The sequence below is a fragment of the Octodon degus genome, unplaced genomic scaffold (assembly GCF_000260255.1).
Source record: "Octodon degus isolate 3935 unplaced genomic scaffold, OctDeg1.0 scaffold00029, whole genome shotgun sequence".
NCBI classification, from domain to species: domain Eukaryota; kingdom Metazoa; phylum Chordata; class Mammalia; order Rodentia; family Octodontidae; genus Octodon; species Octodon degus.
The window spans coordinates 1,724,841-1,741,021 of NW_004524605.1; the positions used below are offsets into that span (position 1 = coordinate 1,724,841).

Here is a 16,181-nt window from a genome sequence, read left to right on the forward strand (position 1 = left end):
CTGCTGAGGGAGTAACCAAGCGTCTGCAGCTGCTAGCCTCACGGACTTGGAAGGGCGAGTCGTGGAAGGCTCCACCCGCGCGGCTCCCGATCCGCACTCACCCTGCTTTGTAAATGCCGAAGCAAATGCATGTTTCAAGCTACAGATGTTTGTGGTAAGCCCACGAGGTGACGCCAGGGGACACTAGTGCAAAATCGAGCCAGTGGCTCTGCTGTCATGGAGGAGAGGCGGTGAGGTGCGCTGTGCTTCCTCTGTGGTGGGGTGGCAGCGCATGATGCTGTCCCCACTGTCCTCTCAACCCTCCATAATATTACACACTGTCTTAGATAGTCAATGGACCCCACTAATGATCCATAGTGTAAATGGAGAAGTCGATACAAAAGGGCAATGTAGAAGTGCTGGTCCCCTAAAAAAATTCCCCTCTAATTTATGTGGGAAAATGCAAATAAAATGGAAAATGAAAAAAAGGACATAATACACAATGTTAAACTTATAGATAAACACTATGCATGGCGGCTATGAACGCATTGGCTCAAAAAAGGTAAGTTAGAAATAACGGGTGAAACAATTAGCATAACAAAGAGCCCAAGCAGATGAACACAAGGAAATTAAAGTTATGAGGAAGCTCCTCGAATTAAGCAATCACATGCTTTTCCTTGAGTTTATGGAGTGAACAATATCTTTGTTCATTAAAGCTATTTTGGAAAAGGGAAAAACACAACAGCGAAGGGCCAGCTGGCCCCCTGCCGACTTCCTGAGCATCCTAATTCGCTGCCCTGGAGAGTCCTCTGCGCAGTGGGGTGAATCACACACGCAACACAGGTGTCACGACTGCACAGGGCCACACGACAGCCCCGCCCTCTGCTACAGTGTTTCGTAGCACAGCAAACAGAAAACTTAACAAGGAGAGCTGTCCCTCAGACAGACCATTTCTACTCCGATTAAAACATGAGTCTATTCCAATCCAAGAGCAACCGGCACAGTACTGAAAAGTTCTAGCACAGCTTTCGGAGCTCTTACAGGAAGTGCCAAGGATGGTTCCAGATTTTGGAATAGCTGCTCATACACAGTGAGTTATTTTACGGAAGAATCCAAGATTAAACCCTAAATTCACTCATGTCTCACGCACACCCTATTATTTCCACACCCACCCTGAAGGTGACTGAATTCACAGGAGAGCGGGTAGTGCGCTCGCATTCTGGCTGCAGCCTGGCACCAGAGGCGAGGCATGCAAACTTCTGCCTGTGGCAGTGCGTCAGTGCCCAACAAGGCTGAAGTTTGGAGCATCTCAGAGTTTGGTTTTAGGGAACATGGATGCTCAACCTGTACCTCAGAGGAAATATGCCTATTGCGATTCTGTATGGTCTTTAGTCTTAGCCAGTCATTCAGGGATTCAACAGGAATAAGAAAAAACAAAAACTAAAAATGAAATCCCATGAACATTTAAATATGAGATTTAGGAGTGGAAAGAGTGAAATCCTTGGAATTGCTAGCATTTCTTTATGGAGCAGCTTCCAGTCACAGCAAGCAGGGTGGCCTGGCTGAGGTGTACGGTTGTGTCTTCAAGTCATCACTCACGCTTGACCGTAAAAGCCTTCGTGCACCAAGGTCTGACTTCATTGCCTTGCTCTCCTATAGCAGCGCAATACAGGCTGGCACTACTGACAGTGAAGAGCTGACCAAGTGATGCCAATGAAAGGTCACGCCACAGCAGCAGGACTGTGCGCCGACCTCTTCCAGTTCATCTCCCCATCATTTCTCTTTTCATATATCATAAAACTGTGTGATACAGAATGAAACATCTAAAGTGCCTTAATTTGGTTGTAATATAACATACAAATTCTGAGAATAGTCATAATTCTGTTAGCTAAGCTAAATGTTTTTGTTTTGAAAACTGAGATTTAGAATTAATATATTTAAATTCCATACAAGAGTCGAGTCCTAAACATTGCAGGTGGGAAGTTATCACAGTAAGATATAAATTCCTGCCTATTTCACCAGGCTATTGTGAAAAATCATTAATAAAAGTTTGTAAAATTATTTTAAACCCTGCAAAATATTAGCAAAAACTGCAATGTTAGTGTTTTACTTAAGGCAGTAGGCTTTCTAGCCTGTCCAGTGGTGGCAGAAAGGCTTGCCCTGCCTGTGTGCCTCCAGATCAGTGGGTTCTTTAGGACACGGTGGAGCCACTGAACTGTCCTGTGCACAGCTCCCAGGCAACAAGCCCGTGCTGCTTCTTGGCTGCCAAACTTTGTGCCAGGCATGACTGGCACAGCAAACTGCATGGCAACGCTGGCCTGAGTGGTGCTTGTAGCCTAGCAAGAGCTAGAGGACGGTCCAGCGCTGGTGGCCCTCTACGTCCACACAGACAGAGAGCTATGAGACATCAGAACAGGGGCACAATGTTCCCTGGAGAAGCGGTGTTGTGGGCACTCAAGCTGCCCTCTGGTGTGCAACCCAGGGTGGCTGTTCCTCCCTGGAGAAGGGTGTGTGGACCCCGCACTGTCGGGCATGTGACAGGATGCATGGGGTGCTGCCCACAGGACAGCTGAGGTCTTTTCTAAACCACAGCCTCTAACTTCATGCCAAACACGGACAGAACAAGGTCAGGAAGGGGAGGGTTCAGAGAGGCACAAGCTGCCACAAGAAAGGAGCGTGCCAGTTTGCAATGTATCCTGGGACAACTGTGGCAGCACATGCTGGTGTGTTTGCTGTGCTGTCAGGCCAACCTTGCCCACCTGGTTTCCTCCCACTGCCTCCCACGTGCATCACTCTTACCAAGACAGAAGCATCCTGAGGAGACCTCCAGCATCCATTCTTTTCCCAGATGAGAAAACGTATCAGGTTTGGGTCCTAAGAGTCCTGTTTTTGAGGAGAAAAATAAGGACCACATCTAATCATAATAGAGAGAAAAATCTTTGTAAGGATAAGATCTGGTCCTCAGAACTTCCCAGAAAGGGTGATGGGACAGGAAGGCCCAGACAATCACCTGCTTGGAGAAGGAAGAATGGCTCAGGCCTGGCGCCGACACCTGCTCCTATGTCCCACTCTGCTGGAAGATGGGGGATGATACAACCCCTAAATTTCTGAGGTACTTCCACTTAGGACTTCCAACACAGGCTTGGGGACCACGGACAGGCAATGAGCAGCACCGAAGACAACGTTCTTGGCGGCCCTCTCCCCCACCCGTCCTTGTGTGGGACCTTGTGGAAGGCCCTAACCAAGTCCCCGCTTGAGTGTCCACCTTACCGAGTGAGACCAGGTTGCTGTAGTTCTCCAACATCACGTCTCTGTACAGGGCCCTCTGTGGAGGGCTCAGTCGCCCCCACTCCTCCTGCGTGAAGAGCACAGCCACATCCCCGAAGGTCACCAGGCCCTGGAATGGCAAAGCCGGCCTCACTGGCTAGGAGCTCTCTTGGGAGGCTGAGGCCACTGTCCCCTGGAGTGCGTGGGGATTTACAGGGCTCTTAAGCGTACAGGGAGCTGGTGTCCAGGGCAAGGAAGCATTTGATAGGGGCTGGGTTTTGTATCACTACAGCACCCACTGTCCTTTGGTGATGGCAGTACACAACGCTCCTGGTTACCATATGCAGGATATATTTAATCACCTCTGTGGATGGTAGTCCTCTACTTATTAAAAAAAAAAAAAAGTTCCAGGGCCATCCAGATAGCTCAGCGGATTAAAGTGCCTGCTTAGGCAGACACAGGGACAGGGGTTCGATCCCCACGTGCTACACTGGCCCCGCCCCCAGGGTGTGCGGAGATGGTGATTGAGACCAGGCATGGTGGCACACACCTGTGATCCCAGCGCTTGGGAGGCTGAAAACAGGAGAATCACTACGAGTCCGATCTACGTAGTGAGACCCTGTAAACCCTGTCCTAAATACATGTAAAATAAAGTTCCCTGTAAAACAACACACTGTGTCACACTGCTGAAAGCCTCATGCACCTCATGCCCATCTTGACTGCAGCAGGAAGCCCCTGGCTGGCTGGCCCTGGCCTTCTAGATTTGTACAGACACTGCTTATGGGGTTCACACAAAGGCTCTGTATAACTAAGACAGGTAAATGAAATCTTTCTTTCTTTCTTTCTTTCTTTCTTTCTTTCTTTCTTTCTTTCTTTCTTTCTTTCTTTCTTTCTCTTTCTTTCTTTTGTGGTACCAGGGATTAAACTCAGGCCCTTGCACTTGCCATGCAAGTGTTTATTCTACTGAGCTATCTCCCCAGCCCCGGTAATTGAAGTCTAATACATAAAAAATTCAATGTTTTCACAAGGTCTTCCTAGCCAGCCTGGAGCTGGTTTACACAGACAAAGAAAGGTTAAGTAGAAGCTCAAAGAAACCATGGGTGACCAGAAAGGACTTTAGCTTATTTGAGAGGCCACTTCCTCAGCCAAAAGTCCAGTTTACCTTTGCTTCTGGGTTTGGGGAAACAACTCAGCATCTCTCCCACACACACCAACTTCTGCTCAAGGCCCTCCCAAGCAGGCTTCTGTTACCCACCCCTAAGCCCTAGGGAGAGCACAGCAGGCAGCCTAGAGGCACTCGCTGAACTGAACTCATGAGTCAGTGACTGGTTTTCACCTGTGGGTTTCCACCACAGATCAGAATGCTTGGCATGCTGTAGTACATCCCTGATATTTGGCCATTGTGTGGGAACCAAAGGAATGCAGGCTATTAAGCAAGATGGGTGGTGACACTGCGATGCTTTAGACAGTTTGTCCCCAAATGCTTGTATGCTAGGTTTGGTCCTCATGCAAAAGTTCTGAGGGATGGCTTTACAAGATGGCACTGAGTGGGCATCGCTTAGGTAAGGTTTTAAATATGAAGGACTTAGAACAATTTTGCCAAATGCACGAGAATTTATATACCCAAATGAATGTATGAATGTGTCCCCTTCTTTTATTTTGAGACGGGGCCTCACTATGCAGTGCAGGCTAGCCTTGAACTTGTGGCATTCTTCCTACCTCAGCCTCCTGAGGGCTGAGATTACTGGCATGTGCCATCACGCCTAACTGCATATCATTATTTTAAAGGGGCCAGCAACACCCAGAGCTTTTTAGGACCTTACTGAATTTGGAAGCACATTTTTTGTGGGGAGGTATGCTAGGAACGAAACCCAGGCCTTGAGCATGCCGAGCAAGTGCTCTCTGGCTGAGCTACATCCCCATTCCCACATGAGAAGTCTTTTGAATAATTTCATTGGTATCCAGTATTTCTAGGAAGTAAAGGGCCAAATAACATTTTTCAAAAAAGCCAATAAACCCTTCCAAGGCTGCGCCAGGTCTTTCCCACGTTGGACCTGCAACCTTACGTGCCACGTAAGCGCTATGCAGAAGCAGTGTCGGGGGAGAGGTTTCCACTCCAGACCAACCAGCAGGGCCCACACACGACCTTTAGCAAGTCATTGAGCTCTAAGGTCCACTTGGGTGAGCCCAACATGGGGTGGCAGGGAGCAGCTGGTGTCAGCTTTCTGGGGAAGACAGTAATAAGGTGGAGTTCATGGGCAGGGAAGAGACATCCCCACACTTTCCAAATCAGAAGGGAGAAACCCTACTCACCTGGGCCATGGTGGGCAGGTGGCTCACAGCCATTCTTTCTTCTCCAATGCCTCCGCTTAGGCACAGGAAAGCACTGAGGAGGTCGGAGGGGAGCTCTGCAGGCGTAGGATTCCTCAGGCTAGCAGTTTCTCGACATCTGTTAGAGGACAGGGCTGGCTCAAAAGGTGTCACACAGCAGGAGGGAGGGATGCACACCCCAGGGATCCTCCTGTGCCTATTTGCTCCCAACTCTGAGATGATTCTCCCTCCTTCCCCCCAATACCTTTCCTCTAGTCAAACCCAGTTTTCCCTGCTGTATTTGAAATAGTTTAACTTGCGGAAAGCTTGCTCCAGCACCAGTTCTCATACTTCGTAACTACCCTCCTTACCTTCTCCTAAAGCTTAGGACTCCTAAGAAACTGTCCTGGAACTAATGATCCCAAGGGGAGCGGAGGAAGGGGGAAAAGGGTTGAGTCCTTTCTCCTGGAAAGACGCGAGCTAGGGAGGTTAGATTTTCACTGGATGAGTCTCTCAGACCACTCTCTTAGATATCCTGTTTCCATTTGGGTGACCGGGAGTCAAAGGCGAGGTCAGCAACAGGGAACCTGTGCGTCCCCGCCATTCCGTCTGTCCCCAGGGAGGCGTTGCGGGACTGTACTGCAGCGCCCTTGCAAACCCCGTTGCCGGCTCGCACTCAGCCGCAGGAGCCCGACCCCCGGAGCGTCGGAGCTGCAGCTCCACCACGCGCTAGAGGAGGCCCTCACCCCATCCACGCCACTGGTACTGATTCTGACCCGAAACCCAAGATGCCCGACCCTGTCGGACCTTCCCTCATCTGGGATAAATCTCAGACACACATGCTGCGAAGTTTGGGGCATTAGATGAGGGGCCTCCAGAATGGACAACGACCCACACCTCTTCTGCTTTCTCTCAGCCCTTCTTCCCAGACCTGACCACCCCACCATTGCTCGCCCTTCGTGGCTTTGGCCACCATGCCTGGTCACCGCTAGGTCGCCTTTCCAGGAGTATCTACCGGCGGTGAGAGACTGAAGCCACTATAACGAAGTCAGGGCACAATGAGCTGGAATCTGCACCTCCCGGGTCTGAACTGCACTTGCGCGTTGCCACGGGGACCGCGGACCTGAGCTCCCACAAGTCTTAGGGTTGAGCACTTCTGTTTGCAGGACTTCACATCCCAGAAGGCAAAGCGGTGGGTGCTGTACATCTCTGCGTACTGAACTACGTTTCCCAGAAGCCTCTGTAGCCCCCCTCCCCCCCATTCAGCTATCCGCACCTAGACAAGCGGAGCAGTTCAGTGCAAATTCGACTTCCTTCTCTGTCTTGATATAATGCCCCGGAAGCTGTAAAACCAGAGGTTGATCAGAAGATCAGATCCAGGGAGCAGCGTTCTATCTGTCGACAAGAAGCCCCCCAGGGGCTGAGTAGTTCCTGGGAAAGCTGGCAGAATTGCACCCTTGGCCGGAAAGAAGAGTCAGATTCTGTCTGTCTTGCCGACAGCTGCGCCGGGGCGTTGTTCTGAGAGGAGAGGTGACAGTAACTCCTCTAGTCATTGTAAGGTGGGTGAGGATATAGAAGTGAAGGCCCCAGAGGAGGCTACCTCAGCGACTCAGGATGGAGTTGACCACAGCTGGAAGCAGGGAGGGACAAGAGGACTTGACAATGGCGCTGAGAAGTGCCCAGCAGGTAGAACGGGCGAGGGCGAGGGCGAGAGCTCCTGAGTGCTGAGGACTCCATCCTGGACAACTGGACGATGTTCAGAAACTTACTGACTTTGTTAGGCTGGGGTGGGAAGCATGAGGCGACGGGTAGGAATACCCTGGTGGACACCCTTAGTTGTCATTGGATATGTACTGTTCATGGATATCAGGAAGGAAAGATGCGAATTTTATGTGACCTGAGCTTAATCACTTAGGGAATGTCTGACCACCTTTAGGAAGCAGTGGCAGGATGTGACACCACCACAGTGTCTTAAGCTAACATTGGGGTTGTGGTTTCATTCTCTAAATACTTAGGAAGTATTTTATGAGCTCGGCACTACTTTACAGCCCAGATAAGTAGGGGAAAACCTGTACTATTGGAGTTTTAGTCTGCCAGGGGAAGTAGTAAACAGAATAGAAAGTAGCCCATAGAGATAACTGTGCTGGGGTTGGACTGTGATGGGGTGGTACATTAAGTAGCATTTTGGGATATTCTCTTTGACATCTGAATACAGCGGAGAAGGAAACCAAGTGAGGATCTGGTGAAAAGCCACTAAGGGGAGGGAGCAGAAATACTAGGGAGAGAAGTCCACTTAGTGAGCCCGAGGCTTGGCAGGCCCAGTGCGCCTGGCCAGGACACACCAGATGAGGGAGAGTGGAAGATCGGCAGGGCGGTTAATGAGAAGTCTGAAGAGCATGGTAGACAATTTGGACTTATTCTGTATGATAGCATGCCACCAGACAGATTTAAGCCAGCACCATGGCTGAGAACAATAGAATAGAATCACTGGTCAGCTTCAGGAAGTACAGACAAGTGAAGCTGAAGAATAGAAAACTAGATAGGACGCTTTTGTGGCAGGGTGAGGGAAAGCCTCCCACAGCTGCATAATATTTCTAAGACATTTGCTTTGGGACCCTAGTGACTAAGGTAATTAAGAGTTCTAGATGCCACACTAAGGAGTGGGTTAGATATGATTCTGTTTCAGGATGACAGAAATATTTATCCAGCATTAGCTACATACTAAAAACTACACACCTTTACATTTTACATTGTCTAATGCAACCCAAAAGCAATTTATTTGTGTTATTAGTAAATGAGAAAAGTGAGACACTGATATGTTAAATGGTATTAGGAATCCTGTTCCCACTAATGGAGGAAAGGTCAAAGGCATCCTTAGCTGAGAGCTGACATCCAAGGGTCCAAATCTTCCAAAACTGAAAATAGTTATGATGCCTCCACTTACGTGACGCATTTATCCTGGGGCTACTGTAGTTTGTTAGGGAGTACCTAACCAGCACCTTCCTCAACCAATTAAACAACAAAAACAAAACTAAAGAAAGTAATGACATCATTAATGTGAAATCCATTGCACCCTCTTACTCAGGCCAAAATCCAACTTGCTTTATTTTTCTGAGCATTCAACAGAGCAGCTCCCACTCCTCAAGGACTTTTACTGTGAACGATTCTGCTCAAAGAAATGAGGTTAAAAATGTAGTCAGTCCAAACAGTTTCCCTCTCTGTTTCTACTATCAATTATGCAAATGTACTTACATGCAACCAGAACCTGCATCAAATCGGATTACTGTTCTCAGAATAGGTGCTATTTCCTACGAGTTCTTAGTGTTCACTTGCTGAGCCATGTTACAAGGCCCTTGCTGTAGGATGTAATGAGAGATTCATTTAGCTTTATTTTCTGTCATCTCAAGACTTCTACTCTACACTCAAATTATATATCCTTTACAATCTCCTAAGTATAAACATTTGCTTAGCCTTCTTGCAGTTCCTTCTGCTCTCACCTATCTCATTTGTACCTAACTAGTTCACTACCATGGCAACCTGTGCTGGGAGCTGCTCAGCAGCAGGGACTAGGGGTCCTTCACACTGGAATTCATATAAACTACCTATACACTGAGTAAGAACATTGTCTTACCCTTGTTTTCATTCCAATATGCAGCACAGGGAAGTGTTCAAGCAAGTCTCTGGACTACAGGCAGGAAATAAACTATGCCAATATGTATTTACCCCGGGAAGTAACCAACTATGTTCTAAACACTCATCAATTTTCAGAGTCCCTTCCCTTCCAGGTCACCTGTAAATCTTTCACAGGAGTTGGATGCAGTCCCCTTGAATGTCCATCTGGGGGAGCTACACTTAACCTAAATGAGGAACACTGACATTATAGTCTTCAGCTCCACCTGTTATGGAACCCTGACCGGTAACATCTTTAAATATCCAGACACCTATTTGACAGAGTTCGAAAAAAGGAAGTGGCCCATTTGATGGTCCAGCCATAGAGAAAAATTGCCTAACACCCCATTTTCTATACAGTGCCTGGTGTTTCTTGTTTTAGACATCATCTGACTGCATCCTGATTCCTCATTCATTTATGACCTCCTGCCATGAGGTCCTTGAGAACCCCAGATCTCCAGTAGCTATGGAGGAGGTGCTCAGCAAATACCCAACGGCATGTTGGTCATGGCTGGCTGGCTGCTACTCAGAGATCTAACTGCATGGATGGTGACTGTATGGCAGCCTCCTCTCTACTCTGGCAGAAAAGAGCATTAGGGCAATGTGAGTTCTGTCTTACAAGGATGATGTAGACCAACTGGGATTCTTTCATAGAATTTTAGAATTAGGACAGAGAGATGCGGTAATCAGAAAGAACAGCTGATACTGATGTTTTGGGTGATTTTGCCACTTTAGCACAAACATGAGAAGTAATTCATCAGTGAGGACAGTGGCAGAATACCAGGTGGTGGCGGTAGCAGCAGTAAGTAGGATGACGGGTGAGAAGGCACACCAATGTCCTTTACTACTGATGGTTCCAGCTGATGTGAGGTCTTGCTATAAATTATTTCAAGTAACAAAAAGATAATATTCAAATATTACAGACACTACCACTACCATTACTCCTCAAAGACCAAAGTGAAAGGCTTGATTTAACAAGAGACACCAGAGTGAAGGTCTTCTTACCCAGATCTTTATACTTTGGGTATGCTTTTGAGGTGATTCCCAAATAAACAGCATCCTTTCCCTCAACCCAAGTATGGAGGCTTGAGGATGGAGCAAATCACCAATACTTCACTCTTGTGGCCCCCATGTTCCTTGGTTCACCGTACAGATCCAGCTCTTTAATTGCATTCACATATAAACTAGTGGAGTGGTAACAAGTAAAGAAAAATAGAATGAGTCGCAGAACTGTACTAAGGAAGATTTTTAGTAATGTGCCTCACTTGTGCCTATTCTTTGTCTCTCGTTTCCCACCTGATATCAAGATAAAAACAGAAAGAAGGAGGCCAAGAGAACAGATGGGTAGAAAATAGATGAAAATGATAAAGGTAGCATCAAAATAAAATCTTAAAGAGGATGGCCTGAGGTAGGGGAATAAAGGATACTGAAATAGAGGATGGACACCCTGAAACATTGGTATAATAAGAATCCTGAAGAATTATATAACCCAAAGACTAGACTGCCTAAGGACCCAACAATGACAATGCATAGGCATGTCTTCCATTGCCACCCACATCTTCTGGAGCCATGAATTCTTAATTCCCCTGCCTCAAACTGGAGAGTCCATCTTCCTGTTGAAAGGATACCTGCAGCATTAGTTTATGCTCCAAATCTTGTTTTCTCACTCAACAGTAGATCTTGTGCTTCCTGACAATCCTGTGCTTTATTTTATTGGCAAAGCCAACATTGTGAAAGCCAATTTGTTTTATTGTTGTTTACCTCCTCTAGAAAGAATAGAAGCGTTAATTCCTTTTTCCAGCCTCCCTTGCTGCTAGGGGTGGGGAATATATAGCTGTGGTCAATGAAATGCAAGTATACTGAAGAGATTCTGGGAAGATGCTTTCTACTAAAATATGCTGATATTGCTAGTCCTACCCATCCCATATTCCTACTATAAATGGAGATATTTTACCTGATGCTTGGCCACCACCATACAACCAAGATAGAAACCCCAGGAAATTCAAGGTATCCAATTACATCTGTGACCAATGTCAGCACCCTCTAGATTTGTTCTTTGAGAAAAACTAATCTCTACTTGATTAAGCCATTGTTAAATGAGCTTTTGATTATCTGCAGCCAAAGTTTCTTCTGATAAGTAAACCCACTTTTAGCTGCCATCTTCCTCTGGTTATCTAAATCTCACCTGTGTTGGTAAAAGCTAAGTTCCTTACAATACTTAGCTCACTCAACCCATTAAAATTTACAGAGATTTTAGCATTCACTTTCAATTGATATACAAAAGCAAAGGACATATCCTATGTTTATCTTAACCTTCTGTGGCATTGGATAAGATGAATTATCTCTATCCCACACTGAAATTCTCCTTTTGCTTCTGTGGCACGACCATTTCCTGATTTTCTGTTTTTCTTCTGGGAGTTCATTCCTTTTAGGTCCTACTGATTGCTCTTTATCCCAATTACTCTTACAATGGTAGTACTTTAAGTACTTCCTTCTATTTACTGGTGTATCTTTGGCTGCTTATTAAGAATCTTCAATCTGCCCATAGACCCATCACAATGCCCTTAAACTGAATACATCACTGCCAGGAAAAATTTCGTATCTGATTTCGTATCTTCTTAGTAATGACATGCCAATCCACTCAAATAAGAAATTTAAGCAATTCTAAACTCTTCCTTTTCAAATAGCTATAATTGACCAGTTACGGATTTTTTTAAAAAAGAGTCTACCTCCTCCCTGCTTTAATTATTCTTTCTCCACATACCACACTACCACTTCACTAGTTTAGTCCTTAGAACGGTGACGGTAAGCTCTTTTAGAGCTCTCAATGTTAATGAAGAGCCAGCTGCAGCACTATGCCAGTTTTACCACCACTGCCTTGGAAAATAATGCATCTTAATCATGGATTTTCTAACCATATCTTTCCCATTAAATATGGGTAGAATAAAAGAAAGACTACTACCACTATGAAGATGTATAAAATATCCTTCTGATTGTTTTGAATATATTCTGAATTGTAAAGGTTTTACCAAAATGCCCAATGTCCATGCTTATTTGTGTTTGATCCCTCTTGCTCTTCTCTGTATTTGGATAGTCAAATACAACAGAGGTATGTAATTGAGCCTATGCCATATAGACTACCAAACAGCTAATTTAACAACAGTTTACTATTGATGACAACTCAAAATGGCATGGCACTGCATCAAGATTTGTGCAATTATTATATTACCTTCAAGAAACCAGCATGTATTTTAGGGTAAAAAGGCAGGGAGAAAGAAACATGGTAGCTAATAGGCATTGGTAGAGGTACAGAACTTTGACTCAAAACATCTAAGTAAACTGTGAAGTAGAAGCATCTAAAAATATAACAGAATAAAAGACTAGAAATTTGCCAGCATCATCATTTGTAGTACTTTAGCAAATAAGGTTCCTGTAGGCATTTAAAATCCAAAATTTTTCCATTACCACATAAGGAAAACATAACTCAGTAAAAGTGGGTGAATTTTCCAAATTAGTGGCAGCCAAGACTACCAACCAGGTTTTTGGGCTGTCCAGCTATTTACTGTGACATTTTCTTTTCAGTATGAAGTACCTGATGTCCAGAAAACCTGCCATATGACAAAACAACTTATCTTCATTTTTTATATATTACTCAAACCTAACATAAAGTAACTTTTATCTTCTGAATCCAAATGTCTCCACTCTCACAAAATTTCTGTCATGGTTATGTTATCTGATGTTGTATATAGTACTTCAACTAAAAGATTCCCACAAGTGTTATATTTATTAGGCATCTACATCAACATGACTTATATGATAATTACTTAAGAGTTAATCATGATGAAGTAGCTCATCAACGCTTTCATTATGTATGAGTTCTCTGATGTCTTGTAAGGTTTGTACTTCGACTGAAAGCTTTTCCACATTCATTACACTGATAGGGTTTCTCTCCTGTATGAGTTCTTTGATGCACTATAAGAGATGACTTCTTAATGAATGCTTTTCCACACTGATCACATTCATAGGGTTTCTCACCAGTATGAATTCTTTGATGCTCAATAAGGTAGGCACTCTGGCTGAATGCCTTCCCACATTCAGAGCACTCATAAGGCTTTTCTCCAGTGTGAATAACCTGATGTACAGTAAGGGATGATCGTCCAGTGAAATGTTTTCCACATATCATACACTCATAAGGTTTCTCTCCTGTGTGAATTCTCCGATGTTGAGTAAGAGATGAGTTTTTACTGAAAGCTTTTCCACACTGATTACATTCAAATGGTTTTACTCCAGAGTGAAGTCTTTGATGTTCTATAAGGTATGTACTCTGGCTAAAGGATTTCCCACATTTATTACATTTATAGGGTTTTTCTCCTGTGTGATTTCGCTGATGTAAGGTAAGGGTTGAACTCTTGCTAAAAGCTTTTCCACATTCACTGCATTCATAGGGTTTTTCTCCAGTATGACTTCTCTGATGCACAATAAGATGCATGCTTTGACTGAAGGCTTTTCCACATTCATTACATTCATAAGGTTTCTCTCCTGTATGAGTTCTCTGATGTACAGTAAGATTCATGCTTTGTGTAAAAGCTTTCCCACATTCATTACATTTGTAGGGTTTCTCTCCAGTATGAATCCTTTCGTGTTGAATAAGGGAAGCATTCTTACGGAAGGCTTTCCCACACTGTTTGCACTGATAAGGTTTCTCCCCAGTGTGAGTTCTTTGATGGACAGTAAGGTTCATGCTCTGGCTGAAGGCTTTCCCACATTCATTGCATTTGTAGGGTTTCTCTCCAGTGTGAATTCTTTGATGTACAGTAAGGGAGGAACGTTCAATAAAGTGTTTACCACACACATTGCACTTATAGGGTTTCTCCCCAGTATGAATCCTCTGGTGCTTAAGAAGAGATGAGCTCTGGCTGAAGGTTTTCCCACATTCATTACATTCATAGATTTTCTTCCCTACAAACATTTTTTGAGTTTTCATTAATTCAGAGTTTTCTTTGGCATCATTTCCATGTGAATTCCAGTTGTGGGGAGATTTTGACATAAGAATTCCTTGCTTTCCATTAAGGACTGAATCTTGATTGGAACATGTTTTGTAATCATTACCTCTACATATGCTCCTCTCAGTGAGGGTTCCCTTATGGGTAACTTGGCCCAGATGTCTTTCCTGTTGCTTTTCTAACCAATTATCAGATTTCAAAGCTTCCCCTAAGGTTGAATGCCAGAGACTTCTTTCTACTGCAGGTCCATAGGATAAATCTTCAGTAATACTAGGCTTTGGAGATAACTCATTGTGTTCAAATCTTGTCTCTAGGCCTGAAAAAGTAAATTAAAATGCACATTAGTTTCTGTGTTTAAAGATGGGTGAAACTAGAATAAATATTAGACATATTTCAGAGCTTTAAAAGATATCTTTATAATTAAAGAAATTGAAAGAGGAAAATACCATTAATGTATCCACAGAAAACAGGGTAACTACAAGCAGGTGATGGCAAATCCATTGGGCCATCAGAAAAAGCATGTTTAGGAGTCATGAGCAATGGAATCAGTAATCAATGGTCTAAGTCCAATAATGAAGATGGGATTATATGAAAATACATGAAGCGATATGATTGGAGACATACATCAGAAGACTGCAGCATGATGCATTACATACTAGCATTGTCTATTCTATCCTTCTGTAAGGCTGGTTACAATCCTATAACAAATTAATTTTTATACAACATCACAGTATCACAGGGAAGAGATTGCCAAGCTGATTGACAAATGGGGTCACACCATAGCTTTTCATGCCATCTAAATTCATTACTTGTTTTTCTGGTTCTGAATTTTTACAAATATAAAATATCTATATAATATTTATATATCCTATCAGTAAAGATATTAAATTTGTTCTAGCAGGAGGAATAAGATGAGATATAAAAATTATCTTCTATGAACATATGTATCAGCATCAGAACACACTTGAAACTACCTCTTTGGAAGGATGGTGCAATCTAAGGGCTTTTTCTCCTTAAACTTTAAGCAGACTGTAATGTTTCAAACAGATAGCACACTAAAATGTCCTACCCTTTCCTACAATTTTTTTCTGTGGTTATTAGAACTGGTGACAAGGTAAAGTGCTGAAATGCTGGAGAGAGAGCTGATGGAAGGACACTGGAGCCATTCAGACTTTACTTATTCGGATCCCATTTCTTATCCCAGACCAAAAATGATCCATTAGCAATGAGTACAAAGGAAAGGAAAGTGCAGTCTGAGTATTAGCCTTATTGCTGCTGATCAAAGTGAACACCATGGAGATCAACACTGAAGCAATGAAGCAAAGGCTGTGACCACAGGCTCTACTGTGAAGCAAGAGATTTCTTAATCAAGATCACCTTTTCTAACCTAATTTACTTACATAAAAGAAACTTGAAACTCAAGCAGGTCCCACTCCTAAAGTATACACACCAGCAAGTAACCCCAGAGAAGATTCATTCAGTGGAACATGAAAATATCAGCAGGCAACTGATGAACTAGAGACTGCCTCATGCCATACTTCACTATGGTCTCAGTTAGCTATCTGATTCAAGTTCTTTGGTAAAAGGCAAAAGATTTATACGATCTGAAGAGAAACCAGAGTATATAGTTCTTTGGGACTATTTAAATTGCTTCCCTACTTCTACTGTTAGACAAATACAAAGTCTAAAGGTTTCTTAACTTCTCTGCTTCAACTTAATCATCTGTTATATGGTGCCTATCTCAGTGTTGACATAAAAACACAAATTAGCTCAAATGTTTAACAAGCTTAGAATATGAAAGCTTTTTGTTAAATAGTAATATATACATTTTTTTTTCAAAAATCACATGAGAAAGAACAAATCATTTGCTATTTTGAGAAATATTAACAATTTTAAGTTTGAACATCCTTTTAAAACAAAGTCAATAGATTCAATATACTGTTATGGACTGTA

The 16,181-nt window shown here is 43.8% G+C and overlaps 2 protein-coding genes across 2 annotated transcripts in view; both read right to left on the reverse strand.

Moving 5' to 3' along the window:
- Positions 1 to 6,624, reverse strand: part of LOC111816263 (zinc finger protein 454-like) — an 11,749-nt gene extending 5,125 nt beyond the window's left edge. The window contains exons 1-4 of the mRNA XM_023713093.1: positions 6,572 to 6,624; positions 5,560 to 5,695; positions 3,250 to 3,376; positions 2,779 to 2,862 (exon numbers count right to left, since the gene is read on the reverse strand). Of these exons, the coding sequence (XP_023568861.1) occupies positions 2,779 to 2,862; positions 3,250 to 3,376; positions 5,560 to 5,592 (244 nt within the window). The 5' untranslated portion in view covers positions 5,593 to 5,695; positions 6,572 to 6,624. The remainder of the gene's footprint in view (positions 1 to 2,778; positions 2,863 to 3,249; positions 3,377 to 5,559; positions 5,696 to 6,571) is intronic.
- A 5,855-nt stretch (positions 6,625 to 12,479) lies between these two features.
- Zfp2 (ZFP2 zinc finger protein) overlaps positions 12,480 to 16,181 on the reverse strand; it is a 47,739-nt gene continuing 44,037 nt past the window's right edge. Inside the window, 2 exon segments of the mRNA XM_012514334.2 lie at positions 12,480 to 13,173; positions 13,175 to 14,544. Coding sequence (XP_012369788.2) covers positions 13,057 to 13,173; positions 13,175 to 14,544 — 1,487 coding nt within the window. The 3' untranslated portion in view covers positions 12,480 to 13,056.